Here is a 16,874-nt window from a genome sequence, read left to right as displayed (position 1 = left end):
GCTTTACAGAAATCCAGATAGATGACACCCGTAGCTCTTCCCTTCTCCACTGATGTGGTCACTCTGTCATAGAAGGTCACTAGGTTGGTCAGGCAGGGTGAAGCCATGCTGGCTGTATCAAATCACCTCCCTTTCCATTATCTGCCTTAGCACAGCTCCTAGGAGCATCTACCCAGGCACAGCAGTGAGGCTGACAGGTCAGTGGTTCCCAGGGTCCTTTCTACCCTAAAAATAGGTGCAATGTTTCCTTTTCCCCAGTGACTGGGGACTTCACCTGACTGCCCTAACTTTTCAGATATCAAAGGGATGTTTCAAAAATCACCTGCTGAGTTAGAATCTTTGTAACTGTTAATGGTGTTAATGGTGAACTGTTAATCATCACTGTCAAGTTATTAAAGACCTTCACAATAACTTATGCACAACTAATGATGCCACTGCCTTCACACTTGCCGGTCCCTTGAAATCAGGTCAACAATGGCATTTTCTTTATTTTCTTTATTGTCGTAATTTCCAGCAAGCAGATGTTTGTAAACCTGTGGTTTGGTAGCCGCTCAATAAGCCACTGTCATTAACACAGTGGTTTCTGGGTCATGATCCCACAGGAAGTTTCAGCAGTTGCAAGAGGGATGAGTATTTTAAGACATCATTCAGAAGTGGGTCTAGAAGACTCACAGAAATGGCCTGGTCAGAAACAACACTGATCAGCTGAGTTTGGCATTAACCCAGGCTGCTAAAAAATAAACAATCCATGTCGCAAAATAAAGACCTGTCCTGCCTGAGGTTGCCTGTCCCTTCCAGCTCTCCCTTGCCATATGGAATCAGTCCTCTGAGAAACAACCCTACAAGTACAGACAAGTTAAAAACTGGATGAAATCCAGCAGTACCTGACTTACATAGAGTCCTGGATATGCTTCCCAATTAATAACGGTCACTGCATCACTGATAACCATAGGAGTGCTGGTCAAAGGGACCTCAAGAGGCTCTGGTACCACCTTCTGCTTGAGCCAGGTCTACCTGCTGCTGTATTTACTGACCCACGTAAAGTACACATCTAGTGACTGCCTCCGTGTCCGGGGCACTGCTAGAGTTATAGAATCATGGAATCATAAAACAGTTTGGGTTGGAAGGGACCTCAAAGCCAATTCAGCTCCAACCCCCGCGCCACAGGCAGGGACACCTCCCACTGGATCAGGGTGCTCAAAGCCCCATCCAGCCTGGCCTTGAATCCCTCCTGGGAGGGGGCAGCCACATCTTCCCTGGGCAATAAGTTGGAAATGGGATCATGATTCCCTGTGGTGCTGTCTTCACTCTAAAGCCTGTTTCTTTCCCTGCTGATGAATGCTTACAGCTCTGGATCCAAATGTCGAGTGATGATATTACTCTCTCGCTATGGAATATAACACCGTGTAAATCCTTCAGGGTCTGAGCTCATCCAAATTACAAAGTGTCAGAAGTTGTAAGTGTTCAAACAGTATGGGTTGGGGTTTTTAGGGATTTCTTTTTTGGTTTTTTTTTTTGAGAGTTCAGCTATGGAAAAATATTTAATTTGTCAAAGTCACAGTGACTTTTAGGCCATGTCCCTTTAGAAATGTTGACCTAACAACAGTACTAATCAGAAAGGATGGCATTTATAGTATCTTAATGGCATGTACCCAAAATAGACTCTAGTTATATCAGCAAGTTGACAAGCTCGCAGGGTACAGATAACTCTTGTAATTAATTTCTAAAAGTCACAGGAACTGTAAAGTTGGCGTGGGTGTAGTTTACTTTTTATTGAAATAATGAAGTGCCAGAATCACATTTACCCTGGTATCATTATTGAGTTACTTGCAGGTAAATTAAGTCAGAATCTGGCCTCCAAACAGGATAAAACTGTTAATTTTCCATTCTCATGTTAATGATGCTGGAAAAGTATGGGCTCTAATTAGAACATGAATAGGGAACACACTGTGACCTGCTGGCTCTTAAGGTCTGAGAGTGTGACTTCTGAAGGTACATTCTTTCTAAATCACTTCCCCTAACTAGGTCACACCAGCCACTCCAGCACAGAGTACCCATTAGAGAAGCACAGCACAGTAATTCCTATCATTAAAGTTTTATCATTTCCATGATAAAAGCATGTTCACAGTTTCTTACAGGTTAAACAGACTTTAATGCTGAGAGGTGAATTTTTTTGTGATGGGAATCTGTTTCAGACTAAGGGCTTAAATTCAAAATGTAATTATTGTTTTTTAGAGACTCACAGAATGGGTAATTACCCTCATACCTTTTCAATACCAGTGTCTGACTCAGTTTGTAGTAGATATCTGCTTTGGGACAGGAACTTAATTCCGTAGACCTGGAGCTAAATCCACCACATTGTATATCCCTGAAAATTAACATCAGAGACATAATAAGGATTTAGGATGAGAGGAAACGGTGTCAAATTGCACTAGGGGAGGTTTAGACTGGGTATTAGGAAAAATTTCTTTACTGCAAGAGTGGTGAAGCATTGGAAGAGGCTGCCCATGGAAGCGGTGGAGTTACCATCCCTGGAGGGGTTCGAGAACTGTGTAGACGTGGCACTTTAGGACATGCATTGGGTGTTGGGCTGACGGTTGGACTGGATGGGCTTAGAGGTCTTTTCCAACTTTAATAATTCTGTGATTTCAGCTGAATTCCCTGCAAACTGTCTGCACCAAGTGTGACCCAGTTCCCCAGGGACGAGGCACAGACAAGGTCTGGACCCACATATCGACTGGGCCTGCCACCTGGACTTCGCACAGCGCCAGCCCTGGTGCCAAGCCCTGTAAGCTGCCAGATGACACACAAAAGTAAAGAATCTGACAGAGCTGTTCAATGTCTCAGGCCACAATGAGAGACGATAAAATCAGCTCTAAGCCAGATGGGAACAAATGAAAATCACTGCAGCCTAATGTGCAGTTTAAATAATATTGCTTGGGGCCAAATCCACTTCAGCAGTGCTGGCTGTTCTCACCATGCAGACCGGCATTCAAAGACCCAACTGAAGTAGTGGACAGGGACGGCTGGGCTTGATGACCTCAAAGGTCTTTTCCAACCAAACGATTCTTTGATTCTGTGAAAGTCCTGTCTGCCAGATACTGTCTCCTCGCTCGCCGCTGCTTCCTCTCAGGTCCCAGAACTCTCACTGTCGGGCAGGTGATCCGAGACCTCAGAACTTCTGGTCTCTTAGGTGCCTGCTGGATATTTTCTTGGCAATGGTCTGTTGTCAAAAGCTGCATTTCATCTTTGAAAAGCTGTATTTTGTCCCTGGGTGCAGCTGCAGCTTTACCCATAACGATGGAATTCCTGTGTATAGGAATATGGCTCAAAATTTACAGGAAGAGGGAGTAAAGGTTGCTCAGCTTTTCACAGTTCCCTTCTGATACAATGTTCGGCACTAATGACAGCCCAGTTCTTTCAAAGTTTTTCCCCTTCAGGGAGCAGACACAGCAGTGCTCACTGAAGAGTTAACTGGCCAACCTCCGTTTTCAGCCTCCTGACAGGGGTTATGCAGCTGGCTTTACATTCAGACACTTTGTATTCTGACTCTCCACGAAACACAATAATTAATTAATATTAATTATTATTAATTTCCTTTAATGATTTTCTCTGCCCTGTCCCTTTTATTTTAAGTCGTGGATCCTCTCAAGAATTTAGATGCTTAATCCCTATGGAAGTCAGCACGTTCAGCAGCCTCGAGGATCTGGGCCTTTTTCCAGGCGAACTATTTTCCAAATCTCCCTCCATTTCCAGGTCCAGAGGTGACAGGTTCCTGCTTAGGCCAAACCCAAACATTTCTAAAGGCTTTCTATGTGTCCTCTGGGTATCTGTGAATTCTACTGCCACAGCCCTACCCCCCGAGCTCCTGGAGATGACTTGCTCAAGACCACAGAGGCCACTGACCAGCAGCAAGTTTATTTAAACCAGGGAAGGATGGCAGGACCTTGCTCAGGTGGAAAGCAACACTCTCATGGTACTTCTTCCTTGTAGGCAGCTTAGTGAGAGGTTAAGGATCTGCTGTTGATCAAAGTGCCCATTTGGATGTAGCCACAGCCTTCACTGATCTCCAGAATCTTTTGAAGATCATAGAATCATAGAATCATTTGAGTTGGAAGGGACTTCAAAGCCCATCCAGTTCCAACCCCTGCCATAGGCAGGGACACCTCCCACTGGATCCAGTTGCTCCAAGCCCCATTCAACCTGGTCTTGAACACCTCCAGGGATGGGGCAGCCACCACTGCCCTGGGCAACCTGGGCCAGGGCCTCCCCACCCTCACTGAGAAAAATTTCTTCCTAATGTCTGATCTAAATCTCCCCTGCTCCAAAAAGCCATTCCCCCTTGTCCTATCACTCCATGCCCTTGTAAAACATCCCTCCTCAGCTTTCCTGGAGCCCCCTTCCGTACTGGAAGCTGCTCTAAGGTCTCCCTGCAGCCTTCTCTTCTCCAGGCTGAACAACCCCAACTCCCTCAGCCTGCCCAAACAGCAGAGGTTCTCCAGCCCTCAGATCATCTCTGGGGCCTCCTCTGGACCCGCTCCAACAGCTCCACACGCTTCGCCCGACAGCACATCGCTACTCGGTGCCGCTCGCAATGGCCTTGTGCGGTCTGGGAGCCCTGCAGAGGCTTTGCACTGGACTCCGCCCCTGTTTAACCCTGGAAAGAGCCAGGATGGAGAACGCGACACACACTGACAGCCCCCCCACACACCCCGCCCCCCGCACAACTGCGCATGCGCCGCGCTCCTGGCGCCCCCGCCCCTCTGGGGTTCCCGCCCGCACAACTGCGCATGCGCGACAGCACCGCGCCCGGCCCCGCGCGCCCCTTAACACGCATGCGCAGCACCGCCCCCGCCCCGCCTGGCCCCGTCTGAGCCTTTTGCGCATGCGCAGCGGTTCCCCCAGGTTAACCCCGTCCAAGCTCGCCTGGCTCCGCCTCCCGCGGCCCCGCCCTCCCCGCCCCTCCGCATGCGCAGCAGCGTGCCGCTCTCACTCTAGCCCCGCCACCGCCCCTCTGCGCCTTGCGCATGCGTAGTAGCCCCTCATCCCGCCTGGCTCCTCCCCCGCACCCCCGCCCGTCCCACCCCTTATGTGGCTCCTCCCCCCCGCGCACGCGCGCTGCCGCCCCGGGTGCCGCTGGGCTGGCGCACGCGCCGCGCGGGGCCGCCGTCCGGCCGCGGTGCATTGTGGGCCGGGTTGAGGAAGTAAAATGGCGGACCTGGCGAACGAAGGTAGGCGGGTGCCGGGGCGAGCGGCGGGACCGGGGCCGGGCCTGGGCTCCGCACGGACCCCGCCATCCCATCCGCCCCGCAGCGCCGCCTCCGGGTGCGGGGCCGCCCGCGGGAGCGCGGGGTCTGCGTGAGGCGGGCGCTCCGGGGCGAGCGGGCGGACAAAGGGAGCGCCCGGCCCCGCTCTGCCCCGCGGGGCCGTGAGGGGCGGGGACCGGGCACGGCGCTTCCCGCGGAGCCGCTCTGCCCCTCCGCCCCGGCCCGGCGGCGCCTCGGGGCCATTGTCCGCGACTTTGGGACCATCCCGAGGCTTTTCCTTAGTTCTTCCCCCCCGCTCCGATTAACGCGATAACAGCCCTCGTGTAAAACTCGGTGAGATGTGATAGCACGCCTGGTATTTTTTAAGCTCAAAGCCTCTGAAGTGGGGAAGCAGGGGTTTTGGTTCCTCTGAAAAGGGTTAGGAAAACCAGGGCCGTGCTTCTGCGGGGTTGGGTTCTGCCCCAGGGTGCTGCTTCAGTGACAGTGAATCAACAGTTTGCCTCTGGGATGGATTAAGTCCCCTCAAAGTCTCTGCAAATCGATTTGTCCCAGCTCTTCTTCATGTTTCTCCTAATTCTTCCCAGCTAACGAAGGAGAGGGGGAAGATCATAGTCACTGGCTGGCTTGGGTTGGAAGGGACCTCAAAGCCCATCCAGTTCCATCTCCTGCCATGTGGGGGGACACCTCCTGCTAGATCAAGGTACTCAAAGGCCTGTCCAGCCTGGCCTGGAGCACTGGAAGGAGGCAAGTGAAAGTGTATGAGGCCTGTTCTTTCAGGATCATTTCTTGCACTTGAGCTCTGCTTGTGGCAATCACAGTTCTGATATCAATGTTAAACAACAGGAAGCAGATATCTCTTGTAGGTGTAGCTTTTGCAGATGAAGTCCACAACAAGCGAATAACACAATGACATAGGAGTTATTTGACAAATCGTGGAATACAGTATGTCCTGCGCTGCGGGCTCCTGAACTCAAGAGGGGCTGTCAGTGCCTGAAGAAGCAGGAAAAGTGATCTAGGGTGGCAGTAAGTAGTCAAAGGTGCAGTAACTGTGAGAAGCTTAATGACAGCATTTATGCAATAAATTTTGATAGCTTATTGTTTTCTTTTAGAACCAGAAGTTTGGGAATGGCTGTCTGAAGTGTAAGCCTCTTTCTTTACCACCCTATTCTAGTGGGAAGCATTAAGTTGAATGGTGGATTCCAGGTTACCAATGTTTATTACATCTTCTTATGCTGATTTCTCACGTAGATATACCTCTACCTTTGTAGAGCTGTGTAGACTGTGGAGCAGGGTCAGAGTGAGGTGACATTCTTACTTTTTTGTCTTTTCTCCTTTTTTTTTTTTTCTTTTTCTCTATTCATACACTTCCCTCACTCAAGTGACCTCCCTCACCCGCTAATCTCTTTCATATGTGCTTTCATTTCCTTCTGGAGTTGTCATTTTCATACTTTGGTGTTCTGTTTCTTCTTGCAATAAGAACATGATACAATCTTTCCTAAGATTAAGCAGGATCAGCTTATTCTCAGCAGTTGTCTCTTCTGCTTGTAATATCCTTGGCTGCGCTGTCTGGTGTTCTCTTTCCTCCGATTCCATTTTTGAGATGTCTAGTCTTTGTATAGCAGTGCAAATACATGAAATGGGCATCCTTCTGCTGGAAGTCAGTGGATTTCATGGTCTTTCTATGAGCTTTGTTTGCTGCTTCTGACATGGCAATGATGTGCTCGGGTGCCTTTGTTTTCTCCTCATTGTTAAACACCTCAATCCATGTTATTTTTCCAGCATGGGAAGTGAATATTTTATTTCCTTGTGCCCAGGTATTGTTCAAATACCTGAAATGACTGTCTTGGTACTGATAATTCTTTGGTCTTACACTTCTCTTTTTTGAAGTGTTTAATAGAGAAATATTCGTGTGCACAAACCAAGTATGGTGAAAGCAAAATTCTTAATATTCCTTAATCTTGATTGATCTGTATGACAGTGCTGTCTCATTCATACCTTCACTCTGAGGTGTGAATCTAATTGTTCTTTGGCACGTGGTAGTCACAAATATGTAGGAAGAGGTTTCAGTCCTTGCAGGTTGTTTTTGCTTGACGTGTTTGAACAATAGCTTTTCTTGTCCATTCGTGCAAGTGAAACTCAGGCTCTTGCCTGTCTGATTACCAGAACGAACCCTCTGGCCTTGAAAGCGCTGTTTGGTTCTGCCTATGTCCTTTCATCTTACTGTCACAAAGCTCTCTCAACCTGTCACTTTTACCACAGCACGCCTTTGTTTCAATTAACAAATTGTTCTTTCCTTTTCCAGCAGTATATTTGTTATCATTACTTTCTGGATTCTGATGTCTCTCTTGGTCTGTTATCCGTCTTAAATCACCACTGAGACATTGGCATTGCCTCCAAGTAACTGTTCTGCCAGCATCCTTTAAACTTTCAGACTGTTTTAATGGATGATCTTTCTGTGATGCATTCCTTCAAAGCTACAACCATTCCCTCTGGTATTTGCATAACTACATCATATTCTTAATTCTAATTGTCCCTTGATTGTTTTCCATTCACTTGTCTCTCCTTTTTCCCTAGTGAAACTGTCCTGCCTCTGTAGTGGTTTGGTGGCAAGTTGGGTCTCGGCAGAAGGAGATTTTTGGATCGAGTGGGTCCTCTGCTGCAGTGAAGGGTGGTGAGGGGTCAGGTGGTCCAAGGGCCACTTTCTAAAGGAGCTTGTACTGTTGAGTCTCCTAGGAACAGGTCCCGGTCTTGGCGTTGCCCCTCATCATGAGAGGAGATGAGCTGGAATGTGTGGAGCTAGTGAAGAGAAAGAGAGAGTAACTTCTGTCCCGCTGTGCGCAGTTTAATTGACTTTGTCACAAGGATGTAGTGATGTGTGTAGTAAAGGCTCTGCTGTTGTCAAATGTTAGGTAATTGCCAACCAGGAGTCTGGAACGGAAGGCACGATTGTTCCTGCCACTCTTGTGTAGAGCAGTTGCTACATGGTGTTAGCCATTCTCTCTGCTGTCTTTGAAGTGATGCTCTTTGTTGGTGTTTTAGCTGGATCGCATCTTAAAACCGGCATTCCTCACATGTGGTAGTTGAGTGTCCTGGAGAACCAGATGACTTTCTGGCAGGCGCAAACTGGAATGCTCTTCTCATCACCTTGCTGTTAGTACACAGGCGGTCACTTGTTTGTTGTATAGCTTAGAATCATAGAATAACCAGGTTGGAAGAGACCCACTGGATCATCGAGTCCAACCGTTCCTATCAAAGATACGGAAGCTTGGTACGGAAGCGGCTCTGTAGCTGGCAGAATCTCCTTGTGTCGAGAATTAATTACTTTGTCACCTTTCAGACACTGAAAAGGTACCAGTTCTTCTCGGGGCAAAAACTTGATGGCTTCCTTCACATTCCCTTTCAAGAGGTGCCTGCATTGCCTCAGTTGGCAAATCCTTCTTAGACACCAAACATTTCTTTTGCTTTATGCAATTGCTGAGCTCACAATTTGTGATCAAACAAGTTGGACAGAAGACGAAATACTTAGAATCATAGAATCACCAGGTATGAAAGGACCCACTGGATCACCGAGTCCAACCACCCCCAGCAACCACTAAACCATGCCCCTCAGCAATGAGCAGTTCCTTTTGCAGTGAAGGTACCATTTCTTTGCCACACTTGGATGAAGCTGATGTTACTCCTGTACTGTTAACTGGGTTTTTTTGCTCAATCAATTTTTTGTGTAATTCTGCTTGCCTGATGGAAGCTTTCAGAGAGAGGAAGCTCTTGTTACTTTGAGGGGAAAAGCTGGCATGCACGGCTGTTCCTGATGTTTGTAGACCCTGTAAACAAGATCTTTTTCCCTGAGGATTTACTGTAGATAATCTAGTGGATGCAAATTTTGGCTGAGTGAATTGGGTTGGGTTTGGGGTTTTTTTGAGGTATCTTAATTCACCTCCAAATGCTACGAAGTTCTGTTTCATTTAGAAGGCAGAACTGTCTAAACACTAAAGTAATTTTTGTTAACAGTTTTTGGAGCTCTTTATAAATAATCTCTATATTGCAATGTAGTTGGGCTGCGTCAGGGTTTTCTTCTTCCTGTTATGTGTAAATAAGCTACTTCTGCAGTTTCTGACTTGTACCATTTGTCTGATGAGAAGTATCTGAGCTGAAATAAAGTTACCTAATGCAGAGGGTGACGTGTTTCTCTTAATGCCACAAGGGCTTGGGAAATGAGATAACATGCTCTCTGCAGATACAAAAGGGTTATGCTTTAAATATGGTGTATGGAATTTTTATTTCATCTTAAATATGCAAAAGGCATTCACCTTCTTGTACCGATGGTGGCAATTCTGTCCGGGAGCAGCCTGCTTACTGAGGCTATAGGAGACAGAAAAAGAAAGGGTTTGAATGGGAATGAGAACATCAGGTTTGGCTTCATAGAAAGCCACTTACCAAGCTTTGGAAAATGAAGCATAAGTGTCTTTTTTCTTTTTTTTTTTTCTGATGCCAGTCATATCCACCGTGACATCACTTGGGAAGCCTGGCTGTAAAGGATCCAGTCATGTATCCTGTACTTCCTGACATGAAATATGGTTGGACTTTGCTCGTGGGGTCTTGTTTGGAGACTGACTGTTGGTGTGGCAGCTGACTGATCGCTTTTAGTCTGCTCATAGCTCATGGAAGAGAATCTTGTTGTTATCAACACCTTTAGAATTTTATCATGCTGCGACTGCCCATATCTCTCTTAATATTTTTTAGTGATTATTCTGTTCTTTAGATAGTATTGAGGTGAAAAAAAATCACCATTTTTGTGGCCTGAGCTATTCAAATAAAAATCATTAAACTTAACTTTGAACTTAATTTTTTCTTGGCCCTTGGATAAGCCTTCCACAGGCAATAAATTTCCACTCTGTATATTTTTGGCGAGTTAACAACCTAATTGCCGTTCCCCTTTTTCATGATCTTTTGTTGTTCATAGGAATGATCAACTTTTTCTCTCAGGTGATATGTTATAATGAGTTAAAGTCAGAGCTCTTGTTGTCAACTTGTATACTTGTAGTGTTGAAGATTATTTCTTCAGATCTAAGCAAGAAATCGCTTGCCTGGAAGTTTCTCACTGTTTTTTTTTCCATGTAGTGAGGCACTGCTGCACTACTGTATGAAATTTGAAGTAAATTTAAAGAGAAAATATTTGAAGCTGTGTAGCTTGTTGCTTCAAATAAATTCACCTCATAATATCCTGGCTACAGCAGGTCTGGTGAGGACTTGAGAGCTGCCTTCCTTACATGGAGCCTGGGTTCCTTCTGAAATCTAAAGATTACTTTGAGGAACCAAGGTGATTGGGTGGCCTGCGAGGAGAGGCTGAAGTGTCTAGACTGTTTCAGCCTGGAGGAGAGAAGGCTTTGGGGAGGCAAATTTGGAGCTTTCCAGGGTCTGTGAGGAGGTTGTTGCAAAGACAGAGCCAGGCTTATCCCTGTGGTGTGTGTTGGAAGGACAGAAGGCAAAAGATGAAAGGTCAAATGAGACATTCAGGCTGGGTAGAGGGAAATGAGTTTTGCTGTGTGGCTTTTTTCCTCCACCATAAGGGCAGTCAAGTGGTAGCAGAGATGACCCTTGGGAGGCTGCTCAGATGCCATCCTTGAAAGTTAAGACCAGGCTAGGTAACCTGATTAACCTGTTTGGCCTTCATAGCTGACCTTACTTAGAGCAGGATGTTGGACTAGAGGCCTTCTGTGGTCCTTTCCACCCGGAACTATCCCACACTCTTATGATGAGATACAATGGTCTCCATGGCAAAGGAGAAGAATGTTTCTTGACCTTGGTTACTGCCTTGCCATGGGATTACTCTGAGCCTTGTAACCGTACAGAGAAATGTACCTCTGTGGGATACCAGGGTGGAGCTTTTTTCTCCCATTCTGCACAGTTTTACCCTTTCACGTTATGTGGCCCTCAGGTGTGCATTCCAAAGTGATGTGGTTTTTGTATCTACAGCCTCAAAATACCTGTTGGATTTTTCAGTAATGGGTCATTTCATGCTGCAGTGAAGGTTTAAAACTTTGTACTGCAAAGGTAACTGTTGTGGCTCTCAGAGATGTCACTGACTGCTCTGCCTGCATTGCTCTGAAGAGGTAAAACAAGGATATGGTGCAGGAAATGGGGCTGACACCTCAGAGTTTGGTGCAGCTACAAATGGTCGTGTGTCCAAGTGGAAAATCTCACATTAAATAGCCTGTATGACTTGAAGGTGATGTCCCTGCCTGAGCTGGTAAGGTACTATTTTCTGTTCTGTGTTTTGGTTTCTGAGGCTGAACGGGTTTAATGTTTTCCCGATGGCACGTAGGGCAGATATTTCACTGTTAAGTCATTAACTATGAATATGTTAATTCCTTTAACCTGTGAAAGGCATCTCTTGAAATTATTCATGCAGGTTGAGATGTCTGAAACTTAGGAATAAACTGCAGGAAGGAGTTGCAAGGGTTCATTCATTTTTCAGGCTGGTTCGATAGCCTACCAGCGTTCAGAAGAAAACAGGCGGTTTGTAGGAGTTCCAGATGTTCAAACAGGGCACTTGCTCTCTCTGTGACAGTGACTACTGAAGGTCTGTCTGCTTCCCTTCTGACGTGACTGGGCTCTCAGAATGCCTTAATTGAGAGTGACTTGGTTAGAAAATTGACATTATTTCTGCATTCAGCTCCTGCTTTACCTTGTTTCTGTCTACTTGTCTAGAGAAAAACCAACCTGTTCCACAATTTTTAAGAAGTAAGTGCTGTGTCTGTTCATCTCCTGGGTAAAGGAGAAGATCTCATGTTCTTTCATACATATTGTACCTGAAGCTTGCAGGTTGTTTTGGATTTTTTTTCCCCTTCCTTTATCCGGCTTCATTTTCCATGTGACTTGATGACAGTTCTGTGAGCCTGACAGATCCATTTTATTGTAGGCCATTCTTTAGCCCCCTTGGTGGAATGGAAGCGTGCTCGCTAAGAGAGAACGTGACCATTCACTTCTGGTGTTGGCTGATACAAACAACAGGGTAGTTCTTATCTTGGAGCGGTGCTTAATAAGCTGCCATGCTTGGCATACGGGCAAAACCCCAACAACTACCTAACACAGGCATTTCTGTTCTACCGAAATAAAACCTGATGTGGTGGTCCTTCAGTTGATAGGAGAACGTGATTTGTGAAAGTCCTTTTGTAGGACAGATATTAAATAATAGAGAGCTGCGTGTCTAGTACATAAATGTACTCAAACTCTGTAATGTGAAATGAGAACTGAAAGCTGAAGTCAGACATTTGAAAGGGAAGTTGGGGCTGGATTTTTTTACTAAGTGAGGTAATGGATGATCGAGGGCAGTAATGTCTTTATAATTGATGCCTTTGGTGAAAATGTTTCCCCAAAACAATAAGGCTCAGAAAAATAAGCAGTGTTTAATGAAGGTGCTCAGATTAGACAATCCCATGATCCCTTCTTGCCTTGGGCTTAATTAGGGAAACATTTCCACCCTTTTAGTCTTGTTGCAGACTTCAGAAAGGACATGGTGAACAACTGTTCCCTGGTAGAGAACGTGCCTGACTGGGTGCTGGTGGGTAGCTGTGAGTGTCTGCTGTCTTGGCATCATTCCTGCTGGATGCCCTCATAGTTGGTCTCACAGCCAGCAAAAGCAATAGCGAGATTCCTAGATCTTGATCACTGGAGGACTTCTCCATCTGTGGATGGAAACTTTCCCATGTTGCATAAGAGCATTGTCTTTTCCACCTTGACTGGGCATGGTTTGCTTTACTGGCTTCTCTTCCCTATCTCATTTGCTGTAGCTGGACACAATCTCAAATATTTGCTTTTTTTCACTCTGTTTTTCTCTTTGGTTCTTCCATGCAATAATTTTTTCTTGGTGAGCTTTCAGGTGTTCCTGGCATTCCTGGTTTTTGAGTACTCAATTTTCCATCACCAGACTCCATCTCCTATTTTGTCTAGTTCCTTCATGTCAGCTTCTCTGGCTCCCCATTCCAGTCTCTTGCCAGCCATCCCATGCTTCCTCTGCACTTTGCGTTGCTGTTGGACCTGCTTTTTGTATTGCTTGCTTTCTTCTCTCTCAATACTTCAGCCTTTATTAAGCACTGAATAAACAAGTCATTCTCTTCCGTTTGGTTCTCTTTGGCGACTGTGGAACTTGGTACAGGAACCTTGTGTATGTTGTGCGTTACACAATCAAATCCCACTTTTGGGCGACTCTCCAGATGGGAAGAGCACTAGGTCGGCATCTTATTGACTGGTTTGGCAGTCTTGGATAGAGGTGGTTTGGTAGGATGCATGCTCCTTTTTGCTGTAATGACAGCATTAATGAAGCCACAAGCCTACCAAACATGTAAGGGAATGAACATCACTGAAGTAAAGGGTTAATAGCTTGGCCCTCAGGGCAGAGGAGCCTCCACAGCAAGATGTGCCAAGGTTGAGGGAATCCACAGGGACCTCTATTGTTTCCACCAACTCTAGTTTTGGGGACAAGTATGGCAGTTAAGGCTTTGTAGGTGACCTTCCTTCCTTAGTAGATGGTTTTTTGTGTTTGGCACAGACTGTCTGCCTTGCTGTCACTAATAAGCGTTTTTAAGATTCAGCAGTGTTTGATGAGTAGAAGAACATAGAAAATAAAGGAAAAAAATACAGAGCAGGCAAAGAGCTGCTCTAAGGAGCTTTACTTCACAATTAATTTTACCTTTTTGTGGGACAAGTTATGCCAGTCTTGCCAAATCAGTCTTGTGCTGGCTTTGAGGAGTTATCCCTGTGAGTTAGACCCACAGGAGGGTGGAAGGAGGCCTTTCCACCCTCACAAAGAGTTCTTGGAATAGCTTTCATAACTCTTATGTGTTTGTCAGTTAAAGTTACAGTTCAGCTGAGCTGATGTAACAGCTACCAGTTCCCAAATGGGCAATCTCAGCCCCTTTTCCGTGTGTGCCAACCTAGGTGCTTCACCAAGGCCACAACTGATTTATGGAGGATTTTGTGATACTGTTGTCTTTTTTTTTTTTTTCCTAGGTGCAAGGTAATTCTTCTTAATGGCTTTGTAGTATTTTTTTATGGTAGCCATTCAAGATCTAAAAGCTTAAAAATTTAGTTTTCTTAAATATCTAATCTTGTTTTTAAGATTGAATAATTCCAGAGGTGAAATCTGTGTAAAGAAATTAGCCAAAATGCTGCTCTCCCTGAACCTCCCCTCTTTCACAGCAATCTCTGGAGACAAACTGAAGTGCTGTGCTTACCTTTATCCTCACAAACCTGTTAGAGGGTTGCAGACTGCGTGATGTGTGTGTGCAGCTTCTGTTCAGACAGAACTCATATACAAGGTGCATCAGTTTGTCCCTTCTGGAAAGCTCCCTTCTGTATCCCCCCATTGGGTTTCTTTGGTCATTAAGGACATTGAGATAGTTTTGAGGTCATTGAGGACAATGGAAAACAAACTTGTTCTAGAAATTCACTCTGTTCTGGGTCCAGCCCTGTTCAATGTCTTTATCAATGACCTGGATGAAGGCATTGAGTGCACCCTTGGCACGTCTACCGACAACACTAAGCTGGGTGGAAGTGTCGATCTGCCAGAGGGTAGGGAGGCTCCAAAGGGATCTGAACAGGCTGGACCACTGGGCTGAGACCAATGGCATGAGGTTTAACAAGGCCCAATGCCGAGTCCTTCACTTGGGGCACAATAACCCTGTGCAGCTATAGACTAGGGGAAGAGTGGCTAGAAAGCTGCCTGGAGGAAAGGGACCTAGGGGTGTTGGTTGACAGTGGCTGAACTTGAGCCAGCAATGGCCCAGGTGGCCAAGAAGGCCAATGGCATCTTGGCTTGGATCAGAAATGGCATGGCCATCAGATCCAGGGAGGTTCTTCTCCCTCTGTACTCGGCACCGGTGAGACCACTCCTTGAATCCTGTGTTCACTTCTGGGCCCCTCCCCACAAGAAGGATGTTGAGGCGCTGGAGCGAGTCCAGAGAAGAGCAACGAAGCTGGGGAAGGGGCTGGAGAACAAGAGGAGCGGCTGAGAGAGCTGGGGGTGTTTAGCCTGGAGAAGATTAGGCTGAGGGGAGACAACATTGCTCTCTACAACTACCTGAGTGGAGATAGTGGGAGGAGGGAGCTGGGCTCTTCTCCCAAGTGACAGGGGACAGGACAAGGGTAATGGCCTCAAGTTGCACCAGGGGAGGTTCAGGCTGAATATCAGGAAAAAATTTTTCACGGGAAGGGTCATTGGGCATTGGCAGGGGCTGCCCAGGGAGGTGGTTGAGTCCCCATCCCTGGAGGTGTTTAAGGCACAGGTGGATGAGGTGCTGAGGGACATGGTTTAGTGTTTGATAGGAATGGTTGGATTCGATGATCCGGTGGGTCTCTTCCAACCTGGTGATTCTATGAATAAACATCGGTGTGCTTGTTTAGAAAATAGTGTCCCACTAATATTTAAATCAGAACTTGAAGTAAGAATCAGATGTTCTATTAAATCATGCAGGAAAGACCAACCCCTTTGTAATAATATGTATAGAATATTTATTTTAAATTGTAGACCTGCAAATGGTGAAGATTTAGTCCCTTTCTGAAGCTTTTGGTGATAATGAAATACAAGGATAATCAAGTGTCAGTTAGGTGGCCTGTAAGGATGTGTAACGTGTGGATGTGTGTAGCAAAACTGTTTGCTTTACGACATTACAGGAGGGGAAGGAAAGGCCTTTGCCTGTAGAACTGACATGTGCAAGATGTGAACTGCTGCAACCAAGGGCCTGTTTGTCCTGATGTACCCGAGTTTGGTAACAGGAGTGATGCGAACTGGAGGCATCTGGAGGGAAAAGGCAAACCGCTTTCAGATAGCGGTTGTATTGTTAAAACTCCTTTTTCCTTTTGAAGATCCAGGTCCTTATAATTATGTTAACAGGAACCAGTGGAAATTATTTGTGTAACTGAGGTTTAACTGGTTTAAGGATTCATTGTTGGTGAAAGCATCATAAAACATAATGTTATCATGTAACTTATTAATAAATGTGGTTGGCAAAAAAACCAAATTATTTCTCTTTTTACAGAAAAACCTGCCATTGCTCCGCCAGTCTTTGTATTTCAGAAGGATAAAGCACAGAAGGTAAGGAGATGCTGGTTTGTTCTTTTGTTTATGTTGTTCTGTAGCCCTGACTCACTCCCTGGTGAGCAGCTTTTGTGGTGTTTTGAAGGTGGATAATAGACATTAACATTGTTAATGGGCATCAGATGTAGACGTACTGGAGGGCTAAAAGTACTTTGGATAGTAAGCTGTGAAGTGTCTCATTACCATGGGAAATGGTGATCCTGTTCCTCCATCTCTCCCTCTGCTGCTGATGTGGGTTCCTGTCTCTGCTGTTGGGGCTGTGGTAGCGGTGAGGGAGGTTGGAGCTATGGATCTCCTGGAAGCTCTTCCCTGGATGAGCTTGCATTGATCCAATTCATCCTGTGGCTGTGTAAGGACTAGAGCTCAGGAGAGAAATGGGAGCTGAAAGAAAGAGCAGGACCTTCCCTTTATCAGAAATTTCTATTCAGTTGAAGTAGAGGTAATGGAGATCCATGGCTTTGTGGACTGAGTGCAGTGTAGTTTGCATTTCTTTTCACCTTGAAAGTGCCACA

The 16,874-nt window shown here is 46.0% G+C and overlaps 1 protein-coding gene across 6 annotated transcripts in view; it reads left to right on the top strand.

Annotated features, from left to right (window-relative positions):
* The first annotated feature begins 5,113 nt into the window (after nucleotides 1-5,113).
* RANBP3 (RAN binding protein 3) overlaps nucleotides 5,114-16,874 on the top strand; it is a 52,929-nt gene continuing 41,168 nt past the window's right edge. For 3 of the 6 annotated variants that reach the window (XM_069878089.1, XM_069878091.1, XM_069878088.1), the window contains exons 1-2: nucleotides 5,114-5,231; nucleotides 16,304-16,359. In XM_069878089.1, coding sequence (XP_069734190.1) covers nucleotides 5,210-5,231; nucleotides 16,304-16,359 — 78 coding nt within the window. In that variant the 5' untranslated portion in view covers nucleotides 5,114-5,209. The remainder of the gene's footprint in view (nucleotides 5,232-16,303; nucleotides 16,360-16,874) is intronic. The other 3 variants (XM_069878087.1, XM_069878093.1, XM_069878092.1) reach the window with 3 other exon arrangements.

Source organism: Phaenicophaeus curvirostris, chromosome 28, assembly GCF_032191515.1.
Source record: "Phaenicophaeus curvirostris isolate KB17595 chromosome 28, BPBGC_Pcur_1.0, whole genome shotgun sequence".
Taxonomy (NCBI): domain Eukaryota; kingdom Metazoa; phylum Chordata; class Aves; order Cuculiformes; family Cuculidae; genus Phaenicophaeus; species Phaenicophaeus curvirostris.
This window is presented reverse-complemented; position numbering and strand designations above follow the sequence as displayed.